General features: G+C 49.9%; 1 protein-coding gene across 1 annotated transcript; it reads left to right on the top strand.

Annotated features, from left to right (window-relative positions):
* The first annotated feature begins 7,554 nt into the window (after positions 1-7,554).
* C1QTNF2 (C1q and TNF related 2) lies at positions 7,555-10,816 on the top strand. The gene is made up of 3 exons (XM_059825422.1): positions 7,555-7,798; positions 9,132-9,149; positions 9,354-10,816. Exons 1-3 carry the CDS (start codon positions 7,555-7,557, stop codon positions 9,743-9,745), a joined length of 654 nt encoding a protein of 217 aa, XP_059681405.1. The 3' UTR covers positions 9,746-10,816.
* Positions 10,817-16,190: the final 5,374 nt, after the last annotated feature.

Raw genomic sequence — 16,190 nt, 5'->3', positions numbered from 1 at the left:
GGGAGGGAGGGAAGGGGTGGGGAGGGGGGAGCGGGGTCAGGAAACTCTTCAACCCCCGTTTGTCTCTCTGCACCTCCCTGGGGGCTGTTAGGGAAGCACTGTCAATTTTCAGAGTTGTAAGGCATTTGCAGACTCTGGGTTTAATGGGCTGGTATAAGCCGGGATCTCAACACTGCTCAGAGCTGTAACACTGTGACTTGCTGCAGTGGAGAAACAAGAAGGGACAGGGACTTACTGCGACTCAACACTTCTGTGTTGGCAGAGCTAAAGCTGAAACTCCGGCTTCAGCCACTGCTTCTGGTGTTACTGCCTTACCTTAAGCAATTGCTAGGGCTTCTGTAATTACTTTGCAAGCTTAAAACAAAATCCCAACCCTTTCCAAAGACAGAAGCATTCCCACCCTGCCATCCCCATGGCAAAGTCTCCACGTTTTGTCTCATGCATCCACCTGAAGCAGCGCTGAGGTACATGCAGTTTCCTCTCAAAATCTGTATTTGCAAAGTTGCTGCTTCACAACGATGTCCTTTAGTTCACACCTGGAATGATCTGCCATTACCTGTTTGTCTAAATTGTTTTAGAAGCAAGTTTCCACCCTTAGGACAAGATTTGCTTCCCTTGCTAATGCTCCAGAATCAAGTGTCAAAGTTGTTCCCTAGTTTGATCAGCGTTACCCATCCCCTTACAAATTCCGCTTGCGCGGGCAGCGGCTACAGCAGAGAGGGGCAGAATGGATCAGAAATGATCGAGGCAACTCGATCGAGGCAACTTGCCTTTCACGCAAGACTGCAAGGGAGAGAGAGAATGGGAAAAGCTCCCCAAGCATCAAGCGCTTTCCAGCCATATGTGCATAAAGACTTCTTCCCGTGCCACGTGACAGAGGAAGAGGCGCAGACCCATTACACAATAATAAAAATATGCCTTTGGCGACGTTGAGCCAAAACCTGGAGCTGCTGCAGGAAGCTAGTAATCTGCACAGAAAGGAGTAAAACCTTAATAAAAAAGAAAGACCGAAGTCAGTATTGCACACCCCTCAGAAGGACGCTGCTGCGGCAGGACGGGGCTCGGGCTCTGCGCGTGACAGCGAGCTGCAGCAAAACATCTGCTTAAAATCGTGTCGGTTTCCAGCGCCTGTCGAGCTTTCACTGAAGAGATTAATCCTGGTGAGTAGATTCACTTTGCCTTTTCTTTTTCTCCCTCCTCTTAACCTTAACTTTGAAAACTTACCAAATAAGGTCTAAATCATCGATCACTCAGGGGTTTCCAACGCCTGCACAGGAACCCATAAAGGCAACAGTCGCTAGTTAAAAGAAATACTCTGAGAAGGAAATGTACCTCAGGCTTTTGCTGGGAGCACCCACCTCGTACAGCCAAAACCGCAGCCTCTCCCTTCGCTCTGGTACCAATCGGCAGCTCCTGTAAGGGGGCTGTAGCCCAGGGCTAGGAGAGGTTTGCCACAAGCATCCCCGGCTGCCTAAAGCTGAGACGCTGATGCAGGTTCAGGCACAGAAGATGCATCGCTCTCCTTTATCTCCTTTGACATTGTTTTGTGCAATAGCAGATAACAGATCAAGCTCATATCTGGTATAACTACTTCACTGGCTTATATCAGAAATCAAATACATCCATTTCCGCTGCTGTCACCGGCAGCACACCTTATTTTATCTCAGTCAGCCCCGCACGCCCAAGGGCTCCCCGTGCTTCCACCCCTGGGACGCCGCAGGGCAACCACCAGAGCTGAGAATTAGGCTCACAACGAAAATGATTATTTTGAAGACTAATTAAGATGCCTCGAGGTACGCTGGGAAATTGTGAAGCAGGAAGATGGTTGTTTTGTTTAAGAAAGCCTCGAGTATTGAAAGGAAACAGAGTAGAAAGTCACGTTTGTTCGCTGCTGGGTCCCCTCTCGGGCTATCAGCCCATCCTGCTCCTCCCTCCCTCCGAGCAGCAATTCCCCCCAGACTCTCTCCTCTTCTCTCCCCCACTGCGCCTTTCCTCCCCGTGGGCAGGCACGTGCTACAGGGTGGCATCCCTGGCCAAAAATCACCACCCAGCCACCACAGGTGCCACCAAACCACCCCACGTCTGGCAAACCCTCAGGGATTTTCCCTCTGACTGGATTTCAGCCCAGCTGCCCTGTAAGCACCAGAAAGTACAACTGATCCTTTGTGCCTGGGGCTCAATCTTACAGGCAAAATCTTTACTTACAGAAACACCTTTTAATGCATATAGATCTATAGAATTGGTCTGGCTTCTTAACTGTGAAGTGGCTCAGGAAGTTCCCCTGCAGCAGGGCTGGGATGAGGGTGGTCACAGGAGGGTGGCAGGAGCCCCGCAGAGCAGGGATGTTGTGGCACCAGAGCTACAGGGGAGACATGGCAGGAGCTGTGTCCCCCCACGCTCCTGCCTGTGAGGCCCCTCCAGCAGCAGCAAGCCCATCCCGCGATGCCCTGGCCAGCAGAAACGGGAGCTGCAGCTTGGGATTGGGGGCTGGAAGGAGCCCAGTGGGGACACTGCTGCTAAGGATGGAGGCTCTCGGGTGACAGAGCGATGCGCTGTAGCTCTGGGGACAAGGGTTGTGCACAGAAAAGCTATTAGAGAGCACGGGTTTGCAGCTCCCCTGTACAGAAGGTCCATATGCTACAGAAGCTCATGGGACGCTCAGGTTTCAGCGTGGAGGGGTCGGGTTCAAATCCTGCTGTATGTACAAGTGTCTGCTTCAAAGAGGCTGGTTAGGGCAGCCGCGGAGGCAGGCAGCCCACCCGCTCCCGGCTTTTCTCTATCCTGAGGAAAGCTACACCCTGGTCCCCCCTCCCCGGCCCCCGCGGCAGGGAGGGCTGGGGCACGGGGCAGCCTCTGCCAAGGGCCTGAGCTCCAGCAGGAAGAGAAGGACGCACCGAAGCAATGAGCAAAGACAACAAAATGTCCTAAAAGAGAACGGGGGTGTCACATAAAGGCCACGGGGCACACTCGGAATACCCCGTTTCGGACACATGGCTCCTTTGAGTCACTCATTACATAGGGGCCGCTGCCTATAGCTACACATGCCGCTCATTAGGAAGCGAGAAGCCAGTAAACGCTCAGCTCCGCATGGACCACGCTTGCAAATCAGAGATGCTCTGTCTTTATGACTTTTTTTGCCCTGAGGTATTTTCTGTAAAGCTGTGCTCCAGCTCTCAGATTCAGGAGTGAACATTTTCCAAAATCATCCCCTCCCTGGTTTGCTTCCTGACAAGTATTCCCTAAAATTCCCCAGTGGGGATCCACAGCACAGTTTTACGGACTACATTGATCCCAGGGGATGCCCTGGACCCTGCAGCAGCAATTTCCATTGATGCAGCTGAAGGATGCAGGGAATCATTGTCTCTCAAACCCAGCTGACGGACACCTGTCAGTCACTCCACCTGTCTGAGCCTTATCCTCCCACCTCAGGGCCCAGACATTTTGGAGCTTCTCTCCTCTCTTGCGGCCCTGAGGCTGGTAGAGGTTTGAGCCACCTGTGATGAGAACATGGGGTCTCAGCTAGAGCCTGTCCAGCATCTGGGAGCCCAAAGGGCCTTTCCTCCAAGACCTCCACCTCGGCGTGACTCAGCACTGCCCTTGTCCATCACATGCCCATCATGAGTTGCACCATCTCCTGAGTCAAGGGCTTGGTCATCTTTGACCAAGCAATCTAGAAAGCACCATTGCTGCTAAATATTTCAGAAGGCGTCATTTCGGAGTGCATCAATGGAGGGATGGGATAGTTTTAAGCATCGGGAAGAAAAGCACTTCTGCATGCATGAGATCTTGCCCATCACCGACGTGCTGTCACCAAAGGAGAGGCACTCCACACATGAAGGGCCAGAGCACCTCTGCTCTGAGCTCTGCGCCAACATGCTCAATAACCTCAAACAAGTCCTAGCGCTGCCGGGGGCTTTGCTGGGGAGAAGCCAGGGCACGGCAGCCTAAGGCCGGGGCAGCCATGCCTACGCTGCGGACACCTGAGCTACCTTGTTTAAGTGAAGCTGCTCCACTGTCTTTTCCGACGCTGAAATCAGTGCCTGATACCAGGGTGCTCTCCCCAGGTGCCGGGGATGAACATTTGCATTTCACAGTGGCAGTACAAACTACAGCCATCGCTGGGTCCCTGCGATTCCTGACCGAGCGTGGGATCTCCTCTCCTCCCTAAGCAGCCCTCCACCACCAGTCAGCTCTCACAACTCCCGGGGCACGGGGCACGCCTCCCACACAACATTCATCGGTCATGGCCCAAAAGTCTCCAAAACCCTATTAACAAAGACATTAATTAAAATGTCGTTAGAAAAGTAAGACCTCAGCTGAAACCGTGCTGCATGGCCTCCAGTGCCAAGCCTGCCGCCCGCACTGCAGAGAGGAAAGATGCTGATCTGTTTCCAATTTGCTTTTTGGAGCTCATCATACATTCTGCATTGAGGAGCAATTTTCCTTTTAAGGTGGAACAGCATGAGGTTTGTTTTCTTTCAAAGAGATTTCTTTAAGAGGTTATTTATAGATCCTCTTGTGAATGTGACTGTGCTTTGCATCCCACACGCACTGCTGTGATGTGGGATGAAACATTCTTGTGGAGCCATTAATTAACACGGACTTGGGAGCTGCGCCAGAGCAGGGCTCCAGGTAGTCGAATATTCCCTGTCTGTCCAAGTATCAGCACTACAAACCTCCCAGCCTCGGGGTATTTTGTGTCTGCCACTTTTTATCCCATCAGGTCAACCTAGCTGGGTTGTCTGAAGGTAACAGAAGTACTTATGGTAAGAAACCTTAAGAGAAGGAGCTGCCCTCCTGCCCTGTGCGCCCTCTTGCCCATTTCTTCTCTACATGAATCAGTCCCAGCTTTTTTCCAGGTTATGCTCCACAATGACATTTTTCCTTGCCACAACTTATTAGTGTCATCCACCTCCAGACGCCTCTCACTTCTCTTCTGCCCCATTTGAGGTGGTTACTGGGAAGCAGGGATGTAGCTTTCCTTGGGATCTCCCCACTCCACAGGCATTTTAACATCTTGTTTCCCTTCCCATGAACTGAGAAGCCTTTATTCAACTGTCCACATTAATACTGGTTGGCGATTTCCATCTCACAAGGCAATTAAACCGATACCTTTCACCAGCAGCAAATAGACTTAGGTATAAGAAAAGCAAAAGAGAGCTGAAGAACAAAATGGCTTAGCAGCCGAATCCAGCCCGGAGATCTGTTTTGCATTTCCCACTCCTCCGCATGTTCTTAATTATACATATCGCAGAACTGGGGGGCTCCCACTCAGCATTAATATGTAGCATATTGCTCGCTGGATTTGGAGCATGTAATGTGCCTTTCCACCCCCTTCAGGAGCCGATACCAGGATGAGAGCGCTAAGGCCGACATGAAATTTATACAATACTTTAAGCATCTTATTTCCAGTGCAGGAGTTAAACATAACACTACTGGGGAGATGCTAAGGCCTCCTGGTATTTGACTTAATGCCAAGCAGGACCTTGCCTGACCAAAAGGCTACCGACAGATTGAAAAGACTGGGATATCCCAGCTCATCTTCTACTGCATCTCTGTTTAACTACAAATTTGCTTCAGCACCAAAGCTTGAAGAAATATGTGAAAGGCAGCTTGCTTGCTTTTCAGTCCTCACTTATATTCTGAATTTTGTTAGCAGGACTTCAGGATGTGGTAAGAAAGCCCATGCAAACAGATGATTGTTGTGAAATATTTAATGCCCTACCATCAGAGGTAGCTGTAATAAGGGAAAAGACTAAATTTCATAGGAGTCTTTTCCATCAAATAAGAGTGTGCACCTCTTAGCCCAGGGGTAGGAGTTGTATCAAAGTGATACATGACTAATTCCTTTTAAAAAAATCCTTTGGCTTTAGCTTGATCTCTCCTAATCAAAGAGCTACCAAGTAAACAGTGAACCAGCCGCAGATTTTTATGGGGCAGTTTTAGGCTTCGTGTCTCATTTTTCCAAGGGCTACTCCAGCTACAGAAGCTGAAAGAAAGCAATTGGGCCAGGGGACGGCTTTCATCCCCCCCACCAGCTTGTTTCCATATTCATACCACTGGAAAAGAGCCCGACTCCATCAGCGTCTCCCTTCAGCCATCGGTCAGTGCCCACCGGGGAGCACTGGCCCTGCTGGGGACCACTGATGGCCACGGCCATGACCTCCCTCACAGGCAAAGGGAGGAAAAAGTCCTCAGCCCAGGCATGGGGAGGGGATGGCAGGAGCACCTTCACCCATGGGTAGTCAGAAACTGATACCACAGGGGAAATTCTCTATTTTACTGTATCTGTAACCATGTGCAGGACCCAAATTCTATTTTTAATGCTTCTAATACCCAGAGTCTCGGGTGGGTCATGCATGAAGAAGGGCTTTTGTCAATCAGCCTGATTTTGAGCATCTTCTTTAAGCTGCTGATCCACCTGAGCACTATTTCAAGATACAGTGGAGTTACTCGGGAGTTGCACGTGGACCATAGCTATTTGCAAACAGCTCCATGTGCAGACATCAAGAGGGATATTTTACTGTAACATAACTGCTCTGTATCATTAACAGGTTCATGGGAATAGCTTTTGTCCAGAAATTATTTTCTATTGCTATCTCCCCATCCAGGAGTGGTGCGAGACAAGCCCAGGAGGCTCAGCCTTGTCCTGTGAACGAAGGCAGGGCCAGGGATGCTCCAAAAAAAGCTATACTTAAAGCAATGGCTCACTTTACAGAGCCAGGAGACAAACAACAGCTAGGGTTTTAACAGTTACCTGTCTTTCCAAGGTGAATGTTAGCAACAAACATAAAGACTGAGCTACTGCCCCCCCCGAGGGGCAGATCAGCAGGGCGGGAGGTTAGAAAACCCTTGGCGAGGCTGCAGGGGGGCGGCCACGGCTGCACCCCGACACTGAGCCAGAGACTCGGCGGGCGATTCGGCTGCAGGTTGTGCAGCGCCATGCAGCTGAGCTGCGGTAGGAACAGGACTTTCTCAGCTAGCTAAGAGGCTCAATTCCTATTGTCCGGCAAAACGCAAGTAAGGAGTCCCTTGGCCCAAAGCCTCCGCAAGCCTGTCTTCTAAGTTCAGCCCTGTATCACACAACAGGTTTTGTGCTTGATAAGAAACCCCAGTGACCCAACCGCAGGGCAGGTCTTACTGGGGAAGTTTACACCAAAACCCTTTCTCCTTCCTCCACTCTGCTAGTCCTGAGCAGCTGCTTTCTGCACCCCCGTGCCATCACTACTTCTGTTTTGGGGGAAAGGAGGCCCAGGAAACAAAACAAAACGAGGGATGGCCACAGATACAGACTTAGAGAAGAGCAAGTTTGGGGAAAAAAAAAAAAAAAAAAAAAAAATTGGTCAGACCTAGAAAACTTCACGAGCCAAATCCTTGAATTCACGTCACACCAAAAATACAGCTCCCCCACCCTGCCAAAAAAGCCTAATTATCTCCCATTTTCACGCAAGTCTCTACAACACACGGTCCTGGTGCAGGGAACACCGCCGTACCCGCACATACTGGCTACCACACATAACAGCCATGGCCCGTCTCCTTTTTACAGGCTGCACCATGATCTCCGCCGTCCTCCTCCTCTGGACTGTGCCCTGCGTGGCAAACCACATCCTCGGGGGCATTTTTGCCAAGGGAGCGCTGCAGGAAGGTCCCCAGCTGGCGTGCAGCCTGCCGGGCCCCCCCGGGCCACCCGGCCCCCCCGGCGCACCCGGGGCGCCAGGGACGGTTGGCAGGATGGGCTTCCCGGGCAAAGATGGCAAGGATGGCAAGGACGGGGATAAAGGCGAGCACGGCGACGAAGGTAAGAGAAGCGCTTCTTAACACAACAAGGGTAAAATGCAAAAGCAAGAGTGCAATAGCTTAGTTGACAGGAACTTATCATCCCAAATCTGAGCCCCAGGACAGATGACATCTCATGGGAAACTCTTCTAGAAATTTCCACTCTCCCCCCTCCAACACCTCACACTTGTCAGCTCCTGCCAGGGGGGTTCAGACTCACATTATTTGCTGATACCATCTTAATGCTGTATGCAATTCCTCTTGGCTTCATTTTGTTATGAAGGGAGATTTTTCCCTGTTCTGATATATGCTCTCTAGACAAGACAAAAGTGGTGGTCTCTAACCCCTGCTCTCAAGTGAAACAAAGTCAGGCAAAAAAAATTAAGTACTTGCTCCCCAGAGCACTCTACCTGGGTGACAGGCACTGCTCTGACCATGGTCAATCTAAATCAAAGCAAACAACAACCCTTTTTAACCCTGAGGGGGGGCTCTCCTTCCAATCCAGCCTTACAGCCAGTAACCATCAGGACCAGCTATGGTGAGAAACAGTGATTTCCCACTGCCACACTAGAGTGCACTCCTGATTCAGCGTAACGCCAGCGTGCCAAAGCCGCATCTTATTCTCTTCTCCCACCCCCAAAATCAGGGAATCTGGAGAACAGGTTTCCACCCACAGCTGCATTTAAATCTAGTCTTGCAGGTCAAGAGACAGGGTATAAATCCCCATGAATTTGTCTTATATCAGACACTACCGCAATCAGCACTAATCAGCAGTGTCAGCATCACCGTGACAGCCCAACTCACTTCCCATCTCAAGGCAGTCCCTGCACCGGCTGTCTTCTGGTTCATCTCCCAGCTGGGCTTGGCTTTTTATTACACCTAGAATTCATTTTTTTTTTTTTTTTAAACAGTTTTATGTTAAAAGTAAAAAAAAAAAAAAAAAAAGAGAGAGAGACAGGAGATTAAAAGTACTCCATCTGTTCAAAGCTAGGTTCCAAAAGCTTCACAAACCTGTCCCACTCCTGAAAAACCCAAACGTTTAAAGCTTGTTCTTGGCTAGCTTTATAATTAATTACTCCCTTTTCTCAAGTGAACCAGATAATTGAACCAGCCTTTTGGTCCTTAAAAGGGACAGACTGTCCAGCTCCTGAGTCTCATTGTTATCATGCCAACTACCTACTTAACATGGTTAGTCAGTCCTAACAGATGCCCGGCCCCAGGTGATACTTCAGCTGGATTCTCACCAACAAGGTTTTCCTCCTAAATGCAAATATACTGCTGTCACGATACAACCCCTTTCTACTTGCCGTATCATCTCTTTCACTGAAAAATTTACAAGGTTATTTGTTTTCTAGGTCCACAAGGCAGAACAGGCAACCCCGGCAAACCAGGACCGAAGGGGAAAGCAGGAGCTATTGGCAAGGCAGGCCCACGAGGACCCAAGGGTTTAAAGGGTAATCCTGGAAAAAACGGGGCACCGGGAAAGAAAGGGCCCAAAGGGAACAAGGGCGAGACTGGGATGCCGGGACCCTGCACCTGCAATGCCAACAAAGCCAAATCTGCCTTCTCTGTGGCAGTCTCAAAGAGCTACCCAAGGGAAAGGCTGCCCATCAAATTTGACAGGATCCTGATGAATGAAGGAGGACATTACAATGCTTCCAGTGGGAAATTTATATGCAGCATCCCAGGTATTTACTACTTCACTTATGATATCACTTTGGCCAATAAACATTTGGCCATTGGCTTGGTCCACAATGGGCAGTACCGGATCAAGACTTTTGATGCCAACACTGGGAACCATGACGTTGCCTCTGGATCAACCATCCTTTCTCTGAAGCGGGAGGATGAGGTATGGCTGCAGATCTTTTACTCTGAACAAAATGGGCTCTTTTATGATCCCTACTGGACAGACAGTTTATTTACTGGCTTCCTGATATATCCTGATCAAGATTATCTCAATGAAATATAGGATGAGAAACTAGCCTTTGGGAAAAAATAGGAAATGCATGAGACCTCAGTCCAGCAAAGTGTAGCCTGTACACGGACATGTGTGGGATTCTCATACGATTCCACATTTTTGGCGCTAGCCCAATACCTGTGTTAGGTATTTAAATATTTACTTGATGTCATCAACTAGTCCACAGGGTACCAGGACCAGTAGGACTCACCTTTAAGCAGCCTCATGAATCTCTAAATCTTGAAGCCACCCATTATGTTTTCCTTGATGATTCCAACATGCCATGGACATGTAACTCAAATACTGGTGCAGAATGCTTTGTTATTATATTATTATTATGAAGCATAGAGACCAACAACCATTTCCTGAAAGCTGAGCTCAGAAGTGCCATTGATACTGGAGTTTGTACCACTGTGCCTCCTCCTTCTACACCCCGTAATAGTAATAATCCTTGTTAATACCGAGTTACACTTTACCAGCTACTTAAGTCAGGAAGTTGTCAGCTGAAGTTATAAAAGAGTAGCTCTCAGCCTCATCAAAGCAGTACTAATAAGCAAAGGCATCCGGTCTAAATAGGAAATGACACGAGAGAGAGATCTCATTTTTAAGGTTAAAGGGAGGACTCCTGGTAAGACACAAGCTGTTGCACTGAGCACCACTGGCATTTCTCAAATTTCAGCCTCCATACACCAGTGCTGGAGTCCTACATCTGGTTTCAGACAAGCGTTGGTAAGCTGTAACCAGAGCCTAAACTGGACCATACAAGCCAAATACCTGTGGGCCTCCACGCCACGGTGGAGGATGAACTTTGCAGATAAGACTCAACTGTCAAAGACAGCGTGAACCTTCACTCCAGAAACAGATTCATTAATGACCCCCTTCCTTCATCCCTGACAGCTTTTGCTGGAAGGAGATACTTGTGGTGCTGCTGAGATCCTCCTGAAGGACTTAATGCTACAGCTAGACCCTATCTTACTGCTGCTTTGCTTTTTTGATGCTGTATGTCAATTATGACAGATGCTGCCAAATCAATGTTTTAGTTCTAAACTGTATGGAAGAAAGCTCAGAAAAGTCAAAAGCTGAACTGTTGCTCAGCTGAGCTTTGCTTTTGCTAACCTTAGCATTTTTTTTTCCTCCTCCATATCAGCTATACAGGGACACTCTCCAAAATGGTTCACTATTACCAGAGCAGAGAGTTCTCCTGCTATAAAGCTGCTCAGTCTGGCTGCCTTGTCCCAGGGTGTCCAACACTCCTGTAACACAGAGCTCTCCATCGCAGTAGCCAGATGGAAGGAGTCTCTGCCTCACGATCAGATGCTTCTTCTTGGTTTCCAATCATGTTTCTCATCTCCTTTATCATTTGATGAAAACTCTCATGAACTTCCATCTCCTCTAATCCTCGTATTTAGGCATTGAAGGGATATCCCCCAAGAGCAAAGATTTATTTTTTTTCAATCTTACTTTTACAAGTCAAAATATTTGCATGATTTTCATGAACTACATTAATTGTGTTATATCTTACAAAAATCTTATCAAACACATTTTATAAAATAAAGCTGAACAAAAGTACTGCTGGAATAGTCTTGATATTTATAAAAGTGGTTTCCCAGAAGGTATTTCAAAACTGCATTATAGACTCCACAGACACTGTTGGGTTTAGCGATGGCTTTTGCAGGGGCTGGTGCGACAGGAGTATTTCCCCCCCAGCCCAGCAAGCTGGGGAATGCAGAGTTTTCTCCTCTCTGTGCCCAAAAACCTGCAAGGTGGAAGAATAGGATCTCTCTGTTCCCCGAAGCTGCTCACCCAGGTGGCGGGTGTCCTTCCCCTGACAGTGGTTGTGCAGGTAATGTATTTCTCTTTCCAAAGCTCCCCCATTTAGGGTGTCCCGGGGTACATTTGCAGGCAGCTTCCCAAAGGCAGCAGCAGTTCACGAACTGCATTTCCCCCTCACTGCCCAGCCCCGCACTCCCGCCCCAACAGCCCAGCGGGGGAAATACCCGCTTTTTGGCCGGGCGGAGTTGCATGCAGCTCCCCACCCCAACACAGGGCCCCCAGCACATGTTCGGGGCAGCTCAAGGGAGGTGGCGGGACACATGGGAGGATGTTGCCCCTTCACAACACCACCCAGCTGTGCTGCACCCAAAAGGGAAATTACATATTACAGCTTTAATTTACCCAGTAGCGCTCACAGCCCACTGCTGCCGAAAGACAGAGACCTTGCTGCCCTCCTCAGTTCTTTCCCCTTGATTCAGGGCATTATCCATCCCCAAAAGTGGGTATTTTGGGGGTGGGGTTTTTTTTATTGTTTGGGGTTTATTTGTAGTCAGGTTAGTTCTCCACTGATTTTGTGAGCTGAACCCGCTTGGCACCAGGCAGGTACCAGAGCTGGGAGGGGACGGGGAGAGCACCACAGCTAATAAGCCGGAGAAGAGGAGGGGAACAGCAGTGCCCGATTAGATCAGCTCAGCCACTCAGTCTTCCCTTGTTATCTCCAGACAAGGCCCCAGCAGGGAGCATTTCCTCCCGCTATCAGCCCTCTCAGGGGGACACAAGCTTGTTTCCCCAGATGAGAAGCAAGGAAAGTTATTAACTGTCTGGCAAAGCATCCTTTTTATTCTAGTGGAAAGGAAAACCTGCAAATGAGTCTTCAGTCTGGAATATCAAAATGCAAATTATAAAAAGAACCACTGACCCCCGCTGAGTGCTCAGCGTGATAGCTCTTGCTTTCAGATTGGGGCTACGAGGTACTTCCCGCAGGAGCGGCACAGGACCACTGGCTCCAGCCTGCTCCTGTCCACCCTTGGAACTGCCCCAGCCGCCCCACCGCGTCACGGTGCTGCCCTCTGCGCTGCGCACCGCAAACCCCAGCCCCAGGCGTCTGCTGTCATCGAGGACTCCAAGCAATGGAAAACTCGAACCAATAAAATATAGCAGGCAAGAGGGAGAGGAACAGCTTCTCCAGATTGTTTAACCTCCCATTGGGCTGAAGTCATTTAAAGATACCACATATCGTAAGTATTTCTGCGAGAGAGACGTGAGTGTTTGAAGGGATACATGTGGGTTCCTCTGAAAAAGATGAGTTTCCTCTTGTGATGCCTTAAGAGCAACTTGCATGCTGAACAAAATACCTCCACTCAGCCCAATCCTGCAAGAAGGATCATCTCAAGCAGCTGTGGGCTCCCCTCCTCCTGCCTCACCCAGGAGAGGAGGGAAGGAAGGGCAGCTGGCAAGGCACACGTGTGCCTGGGTCACTACAGGGACAATCACTGAAATATTGAAAGGGAGGACCCCCCCCAAAAAAAAAAAAAACTCAAAATGACTGGCTCAGAATTCAGAGAATTTTAAAAACAACACATTCTGGCTTGCTCCTGCATCTTCAGGCTGCATTTTGGTTTGTGCTGCCATTGTCCTCCAGCCAAGCAGTTATTTACTTTGTTTTTAAACTAAAACTGAGACGTACATAAAGTCTCTTTATTCCAGAAACACAAAGTTTCTGGAAAAACACCAAATAAAGAGCTCTGGCTTTCACAGCCAAGCTGTCTCAGGAGAGCACCACTCCCACGCAGGCTGCTCGCCCCAGCCCAGGCAGCTGCCTGCACCTCTGGCGCTGTGGGAAAGAGCTGGGAATGGTGGTGGCTGGGCGAGCACACCGGCAGATGCCACCAGGAAGGAAGGAGGAATGTCCTGGCTGAACAGGATACCATCCACATCTGCCCCCCTCACGCAAGACCTGTTACGCTACAGCAGCCTCCTTCACGGCGAGTGTCAGAGCTGCCCTTTGCATCACGTTTTGGCACAAGCGAGTCCCTCCAGCACACCCAGCGTGCCAGGGCAGGGACAGGCAGCAGCACCCACCTTCAGTGTTCAGTTAGCAACTGAGAAGAGGCTCAGCTAGTGCTTCATTAGAGACCAGCACGGACCTGGCTGTGAACACATGTGCCTGCCCAGGTCCCCTCCAAGGCAGAGGAGGGTTTCTCTGCCACAGGAGCTTGTCTCCACACCCGCATCATCCCCAATGCCACGCAGCAGGGCACTTCCAGCTGAGGCAAAGCTGTGATTTCACACTGTCTGCACACTCTACACGAACATCAGCAGGGTGGAAAGCACTTAGCACTGAATGAGCCCAAGGACAACTCCTCCTGCCTGGTGCAGCTTGCGACCCCTTAACTCAGCCTCCCAAAGCCCTTTCCCTCCCCTTCAGGGCTGATCTACACAAAAGGACCTCAAGGGTTTGGGTTTTTGTTTTAAACCATACATTTCAATGTTAACAACAAAAAGAAAAAATAAACATAAAAATATTTTCATTGTGGAAAATTAACATTAACCATGGACTCTGTGTACATGGAGTGTCTGGAAAGTAACAATGCAATGTCACAGCCAGAAACAAAGGGAAGGGGCCAGAGCAAGGCAGCACCTCCCCTGTGCAGCCCTGGCCACGTGCCCGACGCGCTGCCCCAAGCGCCCAGCACTGCTGAGCATCAGCACTCACCCAAGCAGACCAGGCAGGTCAATGCCTTCCAGTCTTGATCGCGTCTTCCTTCTGCGGGACTAAGGAAGCTCCAGGTGCATTTACCAGTCAACTTTGGTTTGCCCTGCTTCCCAGGTGAGCCCGCCCTCAGTCACACCAGTTAACACTCAATGATCAGCACCCCAAAGCTAAAAAAAAAAACCACCACGAAAAGTGTCTCTGTTTTCTGTTATTCCAGGTTTTGTCAATGATGCCCTGCTAAGCAGCGCCACGTCCCCAAAGACCCTGTTACGGCAGGCCCACAATAACATTACACAGCCCTCGAGGGCCCCATGGCTGCTGGCAGCTCTCTGCACCATCCCCGCTGTCCTCCCTCCTGGCTGCCACGGCCCCACTCCTGGGCCCTTCCCTCTGCCAAGGGCCGTTTCTGCACTTGAAACAAGCCATGTCCCACCGTAGAAACCGCAGAGTTACATCAGGACAGCACAAGCCCATGACCCGCAGCTCCCCATGCCCCACTCCAGCACTGCTGTAACCCCTGTCATTCCTCCCTGCATTTTTCAGCAACTGTGTGCAGGAGAGGCCACGTCCCCTGGGTGCTTGACAGGCAGCTTGAGAAGTGAAAGATCTCTGCCAGGAGGGGTATGTTCACAGAGTTTCTAATTTCCACATAAACCACTGGCTGAGAGGAAGAACAAGGCAATGAGTGCTCAGACCAGGAAGGAGCGGGGATGAGGGGATGGTGTACTTGAAGGGGAAATCCAGGGGGGGCTGGCTCATGCACCATGCCCATTCTCAGGCACAAAGCTCAGATATTTCAGGCTGCTGGGCACCAAAAGGCCCATAAGCCTCCTCTGGGGGATCTCAGTGCCCCAAGGCACAAGCATCCCAACTCAACCCGCTCAGGAACTAGAAAGCTAGGAACTGCAACCATTTAAAAGCCTTTGAATAAAACAGGCCCTTCATGTTACATAGAAGCACAGCAGTATTTTCCTTAATGTCGGAAGGTGATGATAACCATTCCTCCACACCTTAAACCCTAGAATACTACCTGTAATATTATTCTTTCCTTGCACTGTCACAGGCTTGGTCTGGCATGGATACACAGCCAACAGCAGCTCACTGGGGTTAAAGCCCTTCATACCAGCCAACTACAGCACCTCAGGACAGTCCTAATCCTGGAGGATTGTCTTTAAAGAAAATAAAACCTGTATAGCTTGCTTCTACCAACAGCAGAGAGCAGGTTGCAGCTCTCCAAACCCATGAACCCCACATAGGAAGGGGCAGCCCTGCTCTCATCTCTGCCATCTGCAAGGGCACAGAGCTCCCACGGCTCTGATCAGCTTGCTAATGGTTCTGTGTTAAATCTGATCCAGCTAAGTCAGTGCAGTGAGGGCACAGCTCCAGACAGCTTACAGCATCTTCCCCTCTGCATTTTTTTGCTGGGGCACAACTCCACAAATCACAAAACACCGCTGAAAGAAGAGGCCCTGCTTACCTCTTGCTGCTCGGGGCTGTACCTCCTTGCTGTTTGCTTTGTGCTGGCTTCAGAGCCCTCTGTGAACCAGTATCACTCTCTAAAATTGCAGAAAACTAACCCAGTAGAAAAACCAGGTTCAGCAAGATAGATCAGATAACAAAAACACATAAGGAGTGACAGAAGAACCACACAGGCAGGGCAATGGAAGGTACAGAATAAACACCGTGAACCAGAGCTAATAAAGCTCTTCCTCCTCGTGAGCAGGAAGCCATTACACTGTGTAAAAGCACTCAGATGGGCTTTAGTTCTCAAGCTGTTGCTGAGCCCATCTAGCGCTGGGACCCTGGTGAAATGGGAGGCACCTGGGCAGTAACAAGCTGGGCTGCTCACCTGGGGAAGGGGCAGCCCTGGGGGGTGCTGGGCACCGTGCGGGTACGAGGTGGTCCCTGTTTGCACTGCCCTCCTTGCTGGGTACGGGGGAAGCTCTTCTCCACCTCCAAGAGCAGGTG

This window comes from Gavia stellata, chromosome 16, assembly GCF_030936135.1.
Source record: "Gavia stellata isolate bGavSte3 chromosome 16, bGavSte3.hap2, whole genome shotgun sequence".
Lineage (NCBI taxonomy): Eukaryota > Metazoa > Chordata > Aves > Gaviiformes > Gaviidae > Gavia > Gavia stellata.
This window is presented reverse-complemented; position numbering and strand designations above follow the sequence as displayed.

What these genes read in the sequence shown, in the direction of transcription:
- C1QTNF2 (XM_059825422.1), top strand. Translation starts at nt 7,555, where the DNA reads ATGATCTCCGCCGTCCTCCTCCTCTGGACTGTGCCCTGCGTGGCAAAC.